The 13,360-nt window shown below is 46.4% G+C and overlaps 1 protein-coding gene across 2 annotated transcripts in view; it reads left to right on the top strand.

Moving 5' to 3' along the window:
* The first annotated feature begins 200 nt into the window (after positions 1-200).
* Positions 201-13,360, top strand: part of akna (AT-hook transcription factor) — a 34,114-nt gene continuing 20,954 nt past the window's right edge. For both annotated transcript variants that reach the window (XM_031808855.1, XM_031808857.1), the window contains exons 1-11: positions 201-1,243; positions 1,472-1,546; positions 5,755-5,911; positions 6,143-6,330; positions 6,448-6,566; positions 6,662-6,839; positions 10,020-10,183; positions 10,478-10,648; positions 10,857-11,106; positions 11,226-11,329; positions 11,663-11,961. In XM_031808855.1, coding sequence (XP_031664715.1) covers positions 929-1,243; positions 1,472-1,546; positions 5,755-5,911; positions 6,143-6,330; positions 6,448-6,566; positions 6,662-6,839; positions 10,020-10,183; positions 10,478-10,648; positions 10,857-11,106; positions 11,226-11,329; positions 11,663-11,961 — 2,020 coding nt within the window. In that variant the 5' untranslated portion in view covers positions 201-928. The remainder of the gene's footprint in view (positions 1,244-1,471; positions 1,547-5,754; positions 5,912-6,142; positions 6,331-6,447; positions 6,567-6,661; positions 6,840-10,019; positions 10,184-10,477; positions 10,649-10,856; positions 11,107-11,225; positions 11,330-11,662; positions 11,962-13,360) is intronic.

Consider the following 13,360-nt stretch of genomic DNA (forward strand, 5'->3'; position numbering starts at 1 on the left):
AGATCTGGAGTGAGGAAGAGGAGCAGCAGCAGCAGAAGGTTGAACAGGAGAAGAGCTGTGTGGTCGACAGGCAGCGGATGGAGCATCTCCCAGAGAGAGACAGACAGCTGGACGTGACTGAGGACGAGAAGGAGATAGAGGAGGAGGAGGACAGCGAGCCACACGCGCACACTGACATGATGGCATATCCTGTCATAGCCGGGGCTGGGCCTGGCTGGGATCAGGGCCTTATTGTCAGAGGAGGAGAGTGGGGGAAGGAGGAGAGCGAGGTCTGTGCTGTAGGCAGTTATAGGGCCGACCTACAAATAGAGGAGACTAGTGAACTCTCAGAGAGTGACAGCAGAGGGGGGGAACGGTTGGGAGCGAGTGTGTCTGGAAACCTAATTTTCCCTCCTGACCTGCTCTGTTCATCCCCCCAGTCTCTCCCCTCCCCTCCCAGTTCTACCTTTCCTCACCTCCTCCACTTCTCCTCTGAGGAGTTGGCCTATGCTCCAGGGATTGAAGCCGAGACGTTCCCGGAGGATCCCACCTTCACAGAGAGCCTTCCGGAATCCCGCAGCAGCCGGATGAGCAACGCCCCCAGGCCTCATTGGCCGCTTGAGTCAGGGGGGGAGGATCTCAAGCCTAGGACCTCCCCTTACCCAGCAGCTATCTCTCCTGCGTGTGGGATATCTTACCAACTCAGCGAGAGAAAAGAGAGGGGTGGAGAGAGCCCACAGGATGAGGCAGGTGTTAACCATCGGCAACACCCCTATCCGAGGAAGATAAGACAGAGCTTATCTGACACCCCACAAGCCATGGTTTGTTCCTCTCAGAAATCCTGGCATGTACCCTCACAGTCCCCCCTTCACAGCAGCACCAAGGACTGGAACCACCAGACCCCCAGGGAGAGCCCCCCAAACCCCAACCCAGGAGTCATGACCCTGACATGGACGAGGGCCGAAGAGGCCCACTGACCTACCCCACCCCAGACTTCTCCAAGGTAGAGCCCAGGGTCCACTTCCCTAAGAGCGGCTACACCCCCCCCAAGAGCAAAGGCTCCCCCAGAAAGAGGTCTCTGTCAGTGGAGCCCCCCCTGGTGTTCAAGTCCCCTGCTGACATAGTGAGAGAGGTGCTGCTGAGCAGTACAGACGGACCCCAATCCCCCTCTCCGCCCAACGGGCCCCGCAGGCCCCTGAAATCTATGGTGCCAGAGGATTTCAGATGCCCACAACAGGCCAGCACTCTGGTACAGCAGCTGCAGGTATATACACAGAGATCAGGAGGACACCACGGGCACACGCTCAGACTAACTCTGATTCCTTAGCATTCTGGCATGCTCAGACTTTTCAAGTGTCTGACTCACTGACACCAATTCACTTACAAATTCACTGATTGATTCTCTAATTGACTATCTCTGGGTAGTGCTTCTCCACTTCCTGTCCAGCTCACAGTGTTCACTCTTCTCCTCCCTCCCCCCTCTTTTCTCTAGGAGGACTACAACAGGCTGCTGACCAAGTATGCTGAGGCAGAGAACACTATTGACCGGATGCGTCTGGAAGCCAAGGTAGTCTATATGGTCTGTCCATTGAGTTTGCAAAAACATTAGGAACACCTGCTCTTTTCAATGGCAGGCTGACCAGGCGAATCCAGGTCGAAAGCTATGATCCCTTGTTGACCTCCCCTGTTAAAGCGGCAATATGTCACTTTTCAGGCGACCCGACCAAATGCACATAGAAATGTGACTTATAGATCTGTCATTGAAAGTAAGTCTAAGAAGTGGTAGATCCGTTCTATGGGGACTTACTTTCAGTTTGGAACACCAGCTTCAAACAGCTGAAAATGCCATATTTTTGGTCATAGAAAATGTATTTCACAGCGGTTGTAGATACAGGTACAATAGGTACAATGATTCTCTAGACCATACTTGCTTGTTTTGTCACATAAACAAAAGTTAAATCAGTGGAGATGAAGGGGAGGCGAGAGGTTAAAGAAGGACTTTTAAGCCTCGAGACAACTGAGACATGGAGTGTGTATGTGTGCCATTCAGAGGGTGAATGGGTAAGACAAAAAATGTAAGTGCCTTTGAACGGGGTATGATAGTAGGTGCACCGGTTTGTGTCAAGAACTGCAACGCTGCTGGGTTTTTCAAGCTCAACAGTTTCCCGTCTGTATCAAGGATGTTCCACCACCCAAAGGACATTCAGCCAACTTGACACTGTGGGAAGCATTGGAATCAACATGGGCCAGCATCCCTGTGGAACGCTTTCAACACCTTGTAGAGTCCATGCCCTGATGAATTGATTCTGTTCTGAGGGCCAAAGGGGGTGCAAATGTTTTGTGTGCTCAGTGTGTGTGTGTGTGTGTGTCTAACATTGTGTCAGCACACAAGTGTGTCATCTCGATAGCTATATGTGCTACAAAACTTCTATTGAGAAATTGGCTATAGACCAAGGCTTCTCTTCAAGGGCCAGGGGCTGTATTTATCAAGCATCTAAGAGTGTAAGCTCTGATTTGGGATCAGTTCTGGCTTTGAGATCACAATATATCAAGTGTATTTGTTGTCTCTGGCAGATGGAGTGGTTCTATTTAGTCCTCTCTGCTCTGCATCTGAATACATGCAGGCCACATGAAAGACAACACAAAGCAGATGCTGGAGAGGGCCCCTCAGGTGACCTGTATGATCATAGCCTGTGTTTGCCTCCCAAATAGCTCTCTTCCCTAGGTAGTGCCCTACTTTTGTCCGGGGCCCATTGGCTTCTGGTCAAAAGTAGTGCACTATATAGGGTGCAATCCGGGACACTACTTGTTTCAGAGGACACCCCGCATTTATAATACACTACCTACTGAGGAAAAACACGAGCCTCTGTGGCTGTCGGACTTTACTCGTCACCTCCCAAGAGCCACAGTGAGATTGTGATTCAAATGAAGGAATTAGACTCTCAAAGTGTGTTATGGAAAGGGAGTTGTAGAAAGACGAGTAAAACAGCTAGAGAATAAGATGCAACTTGCGTTACTGCATTATGACTTGAACTTCTTTCAGCGCTGCTTGTGTATCCCAAGTTCCTATTTGGTAAGAGGGTTAACTACCCCACTTAGCTTTTGGCCATTTGCTTGATAGTTCTTAATTGCTCTCTGACCACCAATACTAGACACACACTAAGTAGAGTCCTATGGGGTACAGTCCTATGACCCTGCGGTTCACATTAGGACAATCGTGTGCATTGTTTTTTGGCCCTCGTGATGCAGTGGAGGAAAGCAGGAAATTACATCATTGATATCCGAGCCCTGTAGGGGTGTCCGCTCCAGATGGACAGGGTAGTGTTCACGGTATCTTGTCTCGTAGTTGTTGGTTATAGCCTAGTCGTTGATTTTAAAAGGCAATTTACAGAGAGGTAGGTGTTCCTATCTGCCGTCTACTATTCCATCTGCACAAGAGTCTACTCTTAATACTAATTCAAATCTAGCTTACCCCCCCCCCCCTCCTCCACCTCTCCTTACGCACACTACCATCTGTCTCTCTCCTCCTCCCTCTGGAGACACAACAGTGTCGATGTGCTGGGAGGGCCAATTCAATCCTTTGTCAAGCACAGTCCCAATACCTGCTTCTAGGTTTGCCTGTACAATTAAAGCTGCGACAAGCACAGATACATGTGTGTCATAGATCTGTCACGGTCATTGAAGGCAAGTCTAAGAAGGGGTAGATCAGTTCTATGTGCTCTATTTCTATGCTCTCCCGATATCAGTTCTATCACCCTGAGACCGAGGTAGAGCCGAGAGGGGTTGAAATAGGAACCTCTCCACAAAATGGAGGATGTGATGCATACATTAAACACACATAGACGGTAGAGCCACCCCATATAACCTCAGACTTTCCTGTATTGCGAAGCATCTCTCCTCCAAGATAGAATAGCTATAAAGGTCCCGAGACCACAACCCCACTGGTGTTTAAATCCTTGCCTGCAGCTTTATGACTCAGAAGACATGGACTGTTCTCTCTGCTACCGCACGGCAAGCGGTACCGGTGCACCAAGTCTGGAACCAACAGGACCCTGAACAGCTTCTACCCCCAAGCCATAACACTGCTAAATAGTTACCCAATTGACTCATCACCAATGTTCCCTCACATTCTTTGGTGCGCTGAGCAAATTTCAGGTCTGCCGAGCGCAAACTTGAACGTTGTGAAAATTGTGTGCCACTTCCAGCGTGCGTTTACTGTGAACACTGAGGCTGTACCTGCTTTAAGTTACTGTTTGAACAGTGGCCATGTAGACTACTGTGGCTATTTGATCATAATGTGGGCCTACCAGAGTGGCCTACCATCAAAAACAATGGAGAAAATGCATCCCATAACATTTTAACATGTGTTCTGTCATTCAGCCTACAGTAGCAGCCAATGTGGGGTGTTCAATGTAGGCCTACATTCCATGAGACTTTTGAAAAACAACATGCAGGGCTTGATTTCAACTTGTTTTAACCTGTACTGCACGCAGCTTGGAGGGAATATTACTCATCACATATGCTGCTGTTACTGTTTATTATCTATCCTGTTGTCTAGGTCGCTTTATCCCTACCTATATGTACACTACTGTTCAAACGTTTGGGGTAACTTAGAAATGCCCTTGTTATTGAAAGAAAAACACATTTTTTTGACCATTTGAAATTATGTCAAATTGATCAGTGTAGACATTGATAATGTGGTAAATTACTACTGTAGTTGGAAGCGGCAGCTATATCTATATAGGCGTACAGAGGCCCATTATCATTAACCACCACTCCTGTGTTCCAATGGCACATTGTGTTAGCTACTCCAAGTTTATCATAAAAAGGCTAATTGATCATCAGAAAACCCTTTTGCAATTATGTTAGCACAGCTGAAAACTGTTGTCCTGATTAAAGAAGCAATAAAACTGGCCTTCTTTAGACTAGTTGAGTATCTGGAGCATCAGCATTTGTGGGTTCGATTACAGGCTCAAAATGGCCAGAAACAAAGCACTTTCTTCTGAAACTCATCGGTCTATTCTTGTTCTGACAAATGAAGGCTATTCCATGTGAGAAATTGCCAAGAAACTGAAGATCTCATACAGCGCTATGTACTACTCCCTTTATAGAACTGTGCAAACTGGCTCTAACCAGAATAGAAAGAGGAGTGGGAGGCCCCGGTGCACAACTGAGCAAGAAGACAAGTACATTAGAGTATCTAGTTTGAGAAACAGACGCCTCACAAGTCCTCAACTGGCAGCTTCATTAAATAGTACCCGCAAAACACCAGTCTCAATGTCAACAGTGTAGAGGCAACTCCGGGATGCTGGGCTTTTAGGCAGAGTTCCTCTGTCCAGTTTCTGTGTTCTTTTGCCCATCTTAATCTTTTATTTTTATTGGCCAGTCTGAGATATGGCTTTTTCTTTGCAACTCTGCCTAGACGCCTCTTCACTGTTGACATTGAAACTGGTGTTTTGCAGGTACTATTTAATGAAGCTGCCAGTACCTAAATTACCTTGTAGCCCTTCACAGTGACTCGTTACTGGTACCCTGTGTATATAGCCATGTTATTATTACTCATTGTGTTATTTTTTTGTCTTTTTTTTCTCTCTGCATTGTTTGGAAATGCCTATAAATAAGCATTTCACTGTTAGTCTACACCTGTTGTTTACACAGCATGTAACAACAACAAAAATGATTTGATACTCTTATCATTTATCAAATTTGTAATAATTTTGCTCATAAAATTTATTACTTTTGACGCCTGTTTTTCCCTGTTGTCTTTATCTCCAGGTGAGCCTCTACTCTGACCCTCCCAAGCCCAGTCACGCTGTCCAATCAGGTGTACTCCATGAAGGGTCAAAGGTCATGACCCTAACTTTTCCCCACGCTCAGAGGGCGGAGCTCAGCTCAGGCTCTGTTTACCTAAATGGACAGGCTGCCCAACAAGGTACTAACAGCCATCTTATATATGCTTCCCAAATGACACCCCAGTCCCTTTCTTGTGCATTACTTTTGACCAGAGCCTTATGGGGATTAGGGTAACATTTGGGACACAGCCATTGCTTTGTTTCAATATGTTCTTACACTCCATTGACAGTTGATTCTGCCTCTCATTCAACATTTCTTTACACATTTCTATTGTCCTTTACTAAAAACCTATTTTCTCTCCGCACTACAGGACATAGTGGAGTCTCCTCTGTCTGTCCCTCTTCTGCGGCCTCCTCATCCCCCAGAAGCCTGGGCCCTGGAGTTGGAGAGCAGGTGACCAGGGCTCTCTCAAAGCAGGCTGAGAGGTTCCTCCAGCAGGTGCAGACATTTGAAGAGCTCCTGAGGAGAGGGAAACTTAAACCGTTTGAGCAGATGAAGGTATTGTTCAGATATTTATCTAATTTGAGTCTTGCAAATATTGTATAGAGGAGTGTCTCTCAGTGCTCACTGGCCACCAGGTTGTTTGAGTAATGATGTGATGTTGTGTCCCTACAGGGTTTGTCCCAGCTGCTGCAGGGGCAGGATTCTCTGGAAAGAGGTTATCTAGCAGCACGAGACGAACACAGACTTCTACTGCAGAGAGGGGCCGAGCTGGGCCCCTTTGACTCCGGCAGGTGAGACCACACTGCAGGATTATCTACAATACTGTGTTTAAACTGATAGATTAAGTGGTGGACATCAAGTGTGTGTGTTTGTGCGTGTGTGATAGGGAGTTGGAGGGCCGTATATTCCAGTGTGGGATGCGTGTGGAGGAGCTCAAGGAACAGGTGGAGCAGACTGAACAGGACCGGCCCACCTCAGAAGCCCCTCCCACTCCCACTCCACCTCCTCACCCCACCCCCTACTCCATGCCTGCAGGGGGTAGCGAGCCCATGCCACTCCCTGAGGTACCGTGACAACACAGCTACTGAAGATAAAGGCCTGCATTTCCAAGATTGTTAACATCTCTCTCTCTCGTTCTTTCTATCTCTCTCTCTACCTCTCTCTCTCTCCCTCTCTCTCTTTCTCTCTCTACCCCTCTCTCTCTCTTTCTCTACCCCTCTCTCTTTCTCTACCCCTCTCTCTTTCTCTACCCCTCTCTCTCTCTCTACCCCTCTCTACCCCTCTCTCTTTCTCTACCCCTCTCTCTCTCTCTACCCCTCTCTACCTCTACCTCTCTATCTCTCTCTCTCTCTACCTCTCTCTCTACCCCTCTCTCTCTCTCTCTACCTCTCTCTCTCTCAATTCAATTCAAGGGCTTTATTGGCATGGGTAACATGTGTTAACATTGCCAAAGCAAGTGAGGTAGATAATATATAAAGTGAAATAAACAATACAAATTAACAGTAAACATCACACATACAGAAGTTTCAAAACAATAAAGACATTACACGTGTCATATTATTTATATATATATATATATACAGTGTTCTAACAATGTACAAATGGTAAAGGACACAAGATAAAATAAATAGCATAGATATGGGTTGTATTTACAATGGTGTGTGTTCTTCACTGGTTGCCCTTTTCTCGTGGCAACAGGTCACAAATCTTGCTGCTGTGATGGCACTGTGGAATTTCACCCAGTAGATATGGGAGTTTTTCAAAATCGGATTTGTTTTCGAATTCTTTGTGGATCTGTGTAATCTGAGGGAAATATGTCTCTCTAATATGGTCATACATTGGGCAGGAGGTTAGGAAGTGCAGCTCAGTGCAGCTCAGTTTCCACCTCATTTTGTGGGCAGTGAGCACACAGCCTGTCTTCTCTTGAGAGCCATGTCTGCCTACGGCGGCCTTTCTCAATAGCAAGGCTATGCTCACTGAGTCTGTACATAGTCAAAGCTTTCCTTAATTTTGGGTCAGTCACAGTGGTCAGGTATTCTGCCGCTGTGTACTCTCTGTGTAGGGCCAAATAACATTCTAGTAACAATTCTAGTAACAATAACAATAACAATTCTTTCCAATGTGTCAAGTAATTATCTTTTTGTTTTCTCGTGATTTGGTTGGGTCTAATTGTGCTGCTTTCCTGGACCAGCTTGCTTAGGGGACTCTTCTCCAGGTTCATCTCTCTGTAGGTGATGGCTTTGTTGTGGAAGGTTTGGGAATCGCTTCCTTTTAGGTGGTTATAGAATTTAACGGCTCTTTTCTGGATTTTGATAATTAGTGGGTATCGGCCTAATTCTGCTCTGCATGCATTATTTGGTGTTCTACGTTGTACACAGAGGATATTTTTTCAGAATTCTGAGTCTCAATTTGGTGTTTGTCCCATTTTGTGAAGTCTTGGTTGGTGAGCGGACCCCAGACCTCACAACCATAAAGGGCAATGGGCTCTATGACTGATTCAAGTATTTTTAGCCAAATCCTAATTGGTATGTTGAAATTTATGTTCCTTTTGATGGCATAGAATGCCCTTCTTGCCTTGTCTCTCAGATCGTTCACAGCTTTGTGGAAGTTACCTGTGGTGCTGATGTTTAGGCCAAGGTATGTATAGTTTTTTGTGTGCTCTAGGGCAACAGTGTCTATATGGAATTTGTATTTGTGGTCCTGGTGACTGGACCTTTTTTGGAACACCATTATTTTGGTCTTACTGAGATTTACTGTTAGGGCCCAGGTCTGACAGAATCTGTACATAAGATCTAGGTGCTGCTGTAGGCCCTCCTTGGTTGGTGACAGAAGCACCAGATCATCAGCAAACAGCAGACATTTGACTTCGGATTCTAGTAGGGTGAGGCCGGGTGCTGCAGACTTTTCTAGTGCCCGCGCCAATTCGTTGATATATATGTTGAAGAGGGTGGGGCTTAAGCTGCATCCCTGTCTAACCCCACGACCCTGTGTGAAGAAATGTGTGTGTTTTTTGCCAATTTTAACCGCACACTTGTTGTTTGTGTACATGGATTTTATAATGTCGTATGTTTTACCCCCAACACCACTTTCTATCAGTTTGTATAGCAGACCCTCATGCCAAATTGAGTCAAAGGCTTTTTTGAAAATCTCTCTCTCTCTCTCTCTCTTACCTCTCTCTCTCTCTTCTACCCCTCTCCTCTCTCTCTCTCTCTCTCACCTCTCTCTCTCTACCCCTCTCTCTCTCTCTACCCCTCTCTCTCTCTCTCTACCCCTCTCTCTCTCTCTCTCTACCCCTCTCTCTCTCTCTCTACCCCTCTCTCTCTCTCTCTACCCCTCTCTCTCTCTCTTCCCTCTCTCTCTCTCTACTCTACCCCCTCTCTCTCTCTTAACCCTCTCTCTCTCTCTCTCTTAACCCTCTCTTACCCCTCTCTCTCTCTACCCCTCTCTCTCTCTACCCCTCTCTCTCTCTCTTACCCCCTCTCTCTCTCTACCCCTCTCTCTCTCTCTACCCCTCTCTCTCTCTCTCTACCTCTCTCTCTCTCTCTCTCTCTTACCTCTCTCTCTCTCTCTCTTACCTCTCTCTCTCTCTCTCTTACCTCTCTCTCTCTCTTACCTCTCTCTCTCTCTACCCCTCTCTCTCTCTCTCTACCCCTCTCTCTCTCTCTCTCTCTACCCCTCTCTCTCTCTCTCTCTACCCCTCTCTCTCTCTCTACCCCTCTCTCTCTCTCTACCCCTCTCTCTCTCTACCCCTCTCTCTCTCTCTCTTAACCCCCTCTCTCTCTCTACCCCTCTCTCTCTACCCCTCTCTCTCTCTCTCTCTTACCCCTCTCTCTCTCTCTACCTCTCTTTACCCCTCTCTCTCTCTCTACCTCTCTCTACCCCTCTCTCTCTCTACCCCTCTCTCTCTCTCTACCCCTCTCTCTCTCTCTACCCCTCTCTCTCTCTCTACCCCTCTCTCTCTCAACCCCCCTCTCTCTCTCTTAACCCCCCCTCTCTCTCTCTCTCTCTCTCTACCCCTCTCTCTCTCTCTACCCCTCTCTCTCTCTCTACCCCTCTCTCTCTCTCTACCCCTCTCTCTCTACCCCTCTCTCTCTACCCCTCTCTCTCTACCCCTCTCTCTCTACCCCTCTCTCTCTACCCCTCTCTCTCTACCCCTCTCTCTCTACCCCTCTTTCTCTCTCTCTCTTCCTCTCTTTCTCTCTACTTCTACCTCTCTCTCTTTCTCTACCTCTCTCTCTTTCTAGAGCCCAGTGTTACCTCTGCCATGGGAGTCTGGGGTGGGGGTGGAGGTTAGCTCGGCCAGCGGAGAGAGCGAGGGAGAGGAGGGAGGGATGCCATCCCTGCTCCTACATCCCTTACGTCACGAACACAAACGCGTAGAGAGAGACTTCAGCATGCTGATGGACCAGTAAGTCTCAATCGATTTGAAACACTTTGGAATGATGAACATGAAATACAAAACATTCTAATATCAGGGATACTTTTTAGACTGCTTACAGAGTAAGGAAATATGTCATTTATGTCATTTGGATGAACTATCATTTTAAAGAAGGTCTAGTCTGTATTACATGACGTTGTAGGACAGAAGTATTCAAAATCAGCCAATGAAAGGCAGGCTGTTCTTTTGTTCTGAACATAATCATGGTATTGGTCAATTTAACAGTGGTGTAAATATCAGTTTGCTTCCAAATGCCCCTTCCAGCTACCAGAGTTTCAGGGAGCTGCCCAGACTGCTAGACCTGGATCTGACAGAGGGAGACCATGACTCTCCTGACGCAGGAGAGGGAGCCACACATTCAGGTGGTGAGGGGACAAGAGAGGGACCACACCCAAGGACAGGGAGGGAGAAGGGCCACACAAGTCTCGCTCAGAGGTGAGCCTGAACTCTGCACCAGGACTCTGCACCATACCTTGTATTCACCAGGATGCAAAACAGAACTGGAGAGTGTCTACCTGAACCTATCCAATAAGAAGCCCTTGTTTTTGTTGCAGAAGGTTTTGCTACAGTGTGCACTGTGTACTAATGAATACGAACACTGGATAACATTTATATTACTCTAAATTATATTATGTGTTTTCAGACGGCCAATGCAAGGTCAGCAGGACGCTGCATTCATTCCAACGGCCAGACCAAGGACCAGCAAATCACTTCCTCCTTCCCCAAAGGACCTCAGCCAATCCACTGCATTTACTGATCTGCTGGCCAATGACAGCAAGAGGTCCGAGGTCAGGAAGTCTCATGGCAGCAGTCTGACCAGTTTGGGGGAGAGTGCTGCCTCAGAGAGGCGAGGCTCCAAACTGCAGCCTGGGACCAGGAGAGTGCCGTCACAGGTCAGATCTTTTTTTTAAAGTTTGTTTTAATGAATGAATGATAATTTAGTTACACATTTATCTCCACAATTCAGCAATTTCCACTGAGCCTGAAAGAGTCATTTGTCTGTGTTGACCAGGATGGGATCATCTCACCAGAGACTGACAGTGGTTTTGTTGGCTCTGAAAGCAGTCGTCTGACTCCTGCAGCACCTAGTGCTCTCCACCAGAGGGCCATAGCGAGGTGAGCTACTGGTGCCATCTCCCACTCCTTCCCTCTTCCTCTACCCTCAGTGACTCGGCTGTCAATCTTGCAGAACATGACGACACATTCCCCAGTGTCTCACATGAACACTCACACATACACACACACACATATACATGCACACACACTACTGACACACCTTCACACAGCTCCGTACTGTGCCCTCACAATGTCCCTGGCTAGTTGCCTACATATCTTAACCTTCCCCTGTTTTGTTCCTATTGCTGTTTGCCCAAGACTGACAGCTCATGGGTTCCCTTGTAATCTTATCAGTGTGTGTTCCTGTCTTTGTTTTACTTTCCTCTTCCCTAGCCTGTCAGTCCCTGAGGAGCAGAGCCCAGGGAAGCCCCACCACACAACCCCCGTGTCAGGGCAGCCTCTCCCCTCTTCCTGCACCCCCCCACACAGACCACAGAGACCAACCTTGCTGGAGCACTGTGAAGGCTCTCATCTGAGCACCCCAAGGCAGGTACGGGGGTCTTCAGGGAGAACCAGAGGGGAGGAAAGGAGGGGCATCTCAGCCTCCAGTTCCCCCCAGCACAGGGCCAGCAGGACCCCCCAGCCCTGGGCTGGCAGTGGGACCAGTGAGTTTGGACCAGACAGTGACCACAGTGAGTCCATGCTGTTCTGTCTATAACCGTCTTATTTAGGTTAGGTTGCAAATTGTGTTCTTACAAGTGACTAAGAACAAATTAATTTATATAGTTTTATATACATAAAAAAATAAAAATAGAAAGCCAATAAATGAAATTGGCACCGGCCAATTTTCTGGGAGAAGAAAAAAACAGCGAAATAATGCTTTTTAACCTATTCATGGATGGAATTACATTTGACCAGTCATGCTTATCGGTCTATGGGTTAATTTGCATAATTTTGTGTAATTAAATTAGCCTGTGTGTATACTTGTTATGTATGTTATTTAGATACAGAGCCTTTGAGCTGAATATCTGTCACTGTGCTTTTATAAGCCCAATCATTGCACAACAATTCTAAATACAATCGTGTGTTAAAAATAGTTTTTTTGGGCCATGATTAAAAATAGCTAATATTTTTTTTCTTCTCAACTGCTAATTGAAGCGTCCTTCCCATTTGCCATTTTAAATGCATGGGCAACGGAAGGTAGGCTTCATTAGCATTTTGAAAACTTATAGCTACTTAATTGTTTGAAACCTGAACGTTTTACTACATATTATGAGGTATGTTTTACCTTGCTTCAAAGTAGCCTAGGCAAAATCCAACCGTATCCGCAGAGGCAGTTATATGACTTCCATATACCGTTGAAACCAGTAGTCAGTTGTTTTATAAAGACTTCCATATACCGTTGAAACCAGTAGTCAGTTGTTTTATAAAGACTTCCATATGCCATTGAAACGAGTAGCCTGTTGTTTTATAAAGACTTCCATATACTGTTGAAACCAGTAGCCTGTTGTTTTATAAAGACTTCCATATACTGTTGAAACCAGTAGTCAGTTGTTTTATAAAGACTTCCATATGCCATTGAAACCAGTAGTCTGTTGTTTTATAAAGACTTCCATATGCTATTGAAACCAGTAGCCTGTTGTTTTATAAAGACTTCCATATGCCATTGAAACCAGTAGCCTGTTGTTTTATAAAGACTTCCATATGCCATTGAAACCAGTAGTCTGTTGTTTTATAAAGACTTCCATATGCCATTGAAACCAGTAGCCTGTTGTTTTATAAAGACTTCCATATGCCATTGAAACCAGTAGTCTGTTGTTTTATAAAGACTTCCATATGCCATTGAAACCAGTAGTCTGTTGTTTTATAAAGACTTCCATATGCCATTGAAACCAGTAGTCTGGCTACCAGACAATGAAAGGAAGTTGAAAACCAATAAAACATGAGAGAAACCAAACGCACATTCGCGTGTCATCGACTGCCTTGCGCGTCATCGACTGCCTTGCGCGTCATCGACTGCCTTGCGCGTCATCGACTGCCTTGCGCGTCATCGACTGCCGTGCGCGTCATCGACTGCCTTGCGCGTCATCG

This window comes from Oncorhynchus kisutch, linkage group LG29 (genome assembly GCF_002021735.2).
Source record: "Oncorhynchus kisutch isolate 150728-3 linkage group LG29, Okis_V2, whole genome shotgun sequence".
NCBI lineage: Eukaryota > Metazoa > Chordata > Actinopteri > Salmoniformes > Salmonidae > Oncorhynchus > Oncorhynchus kisutch.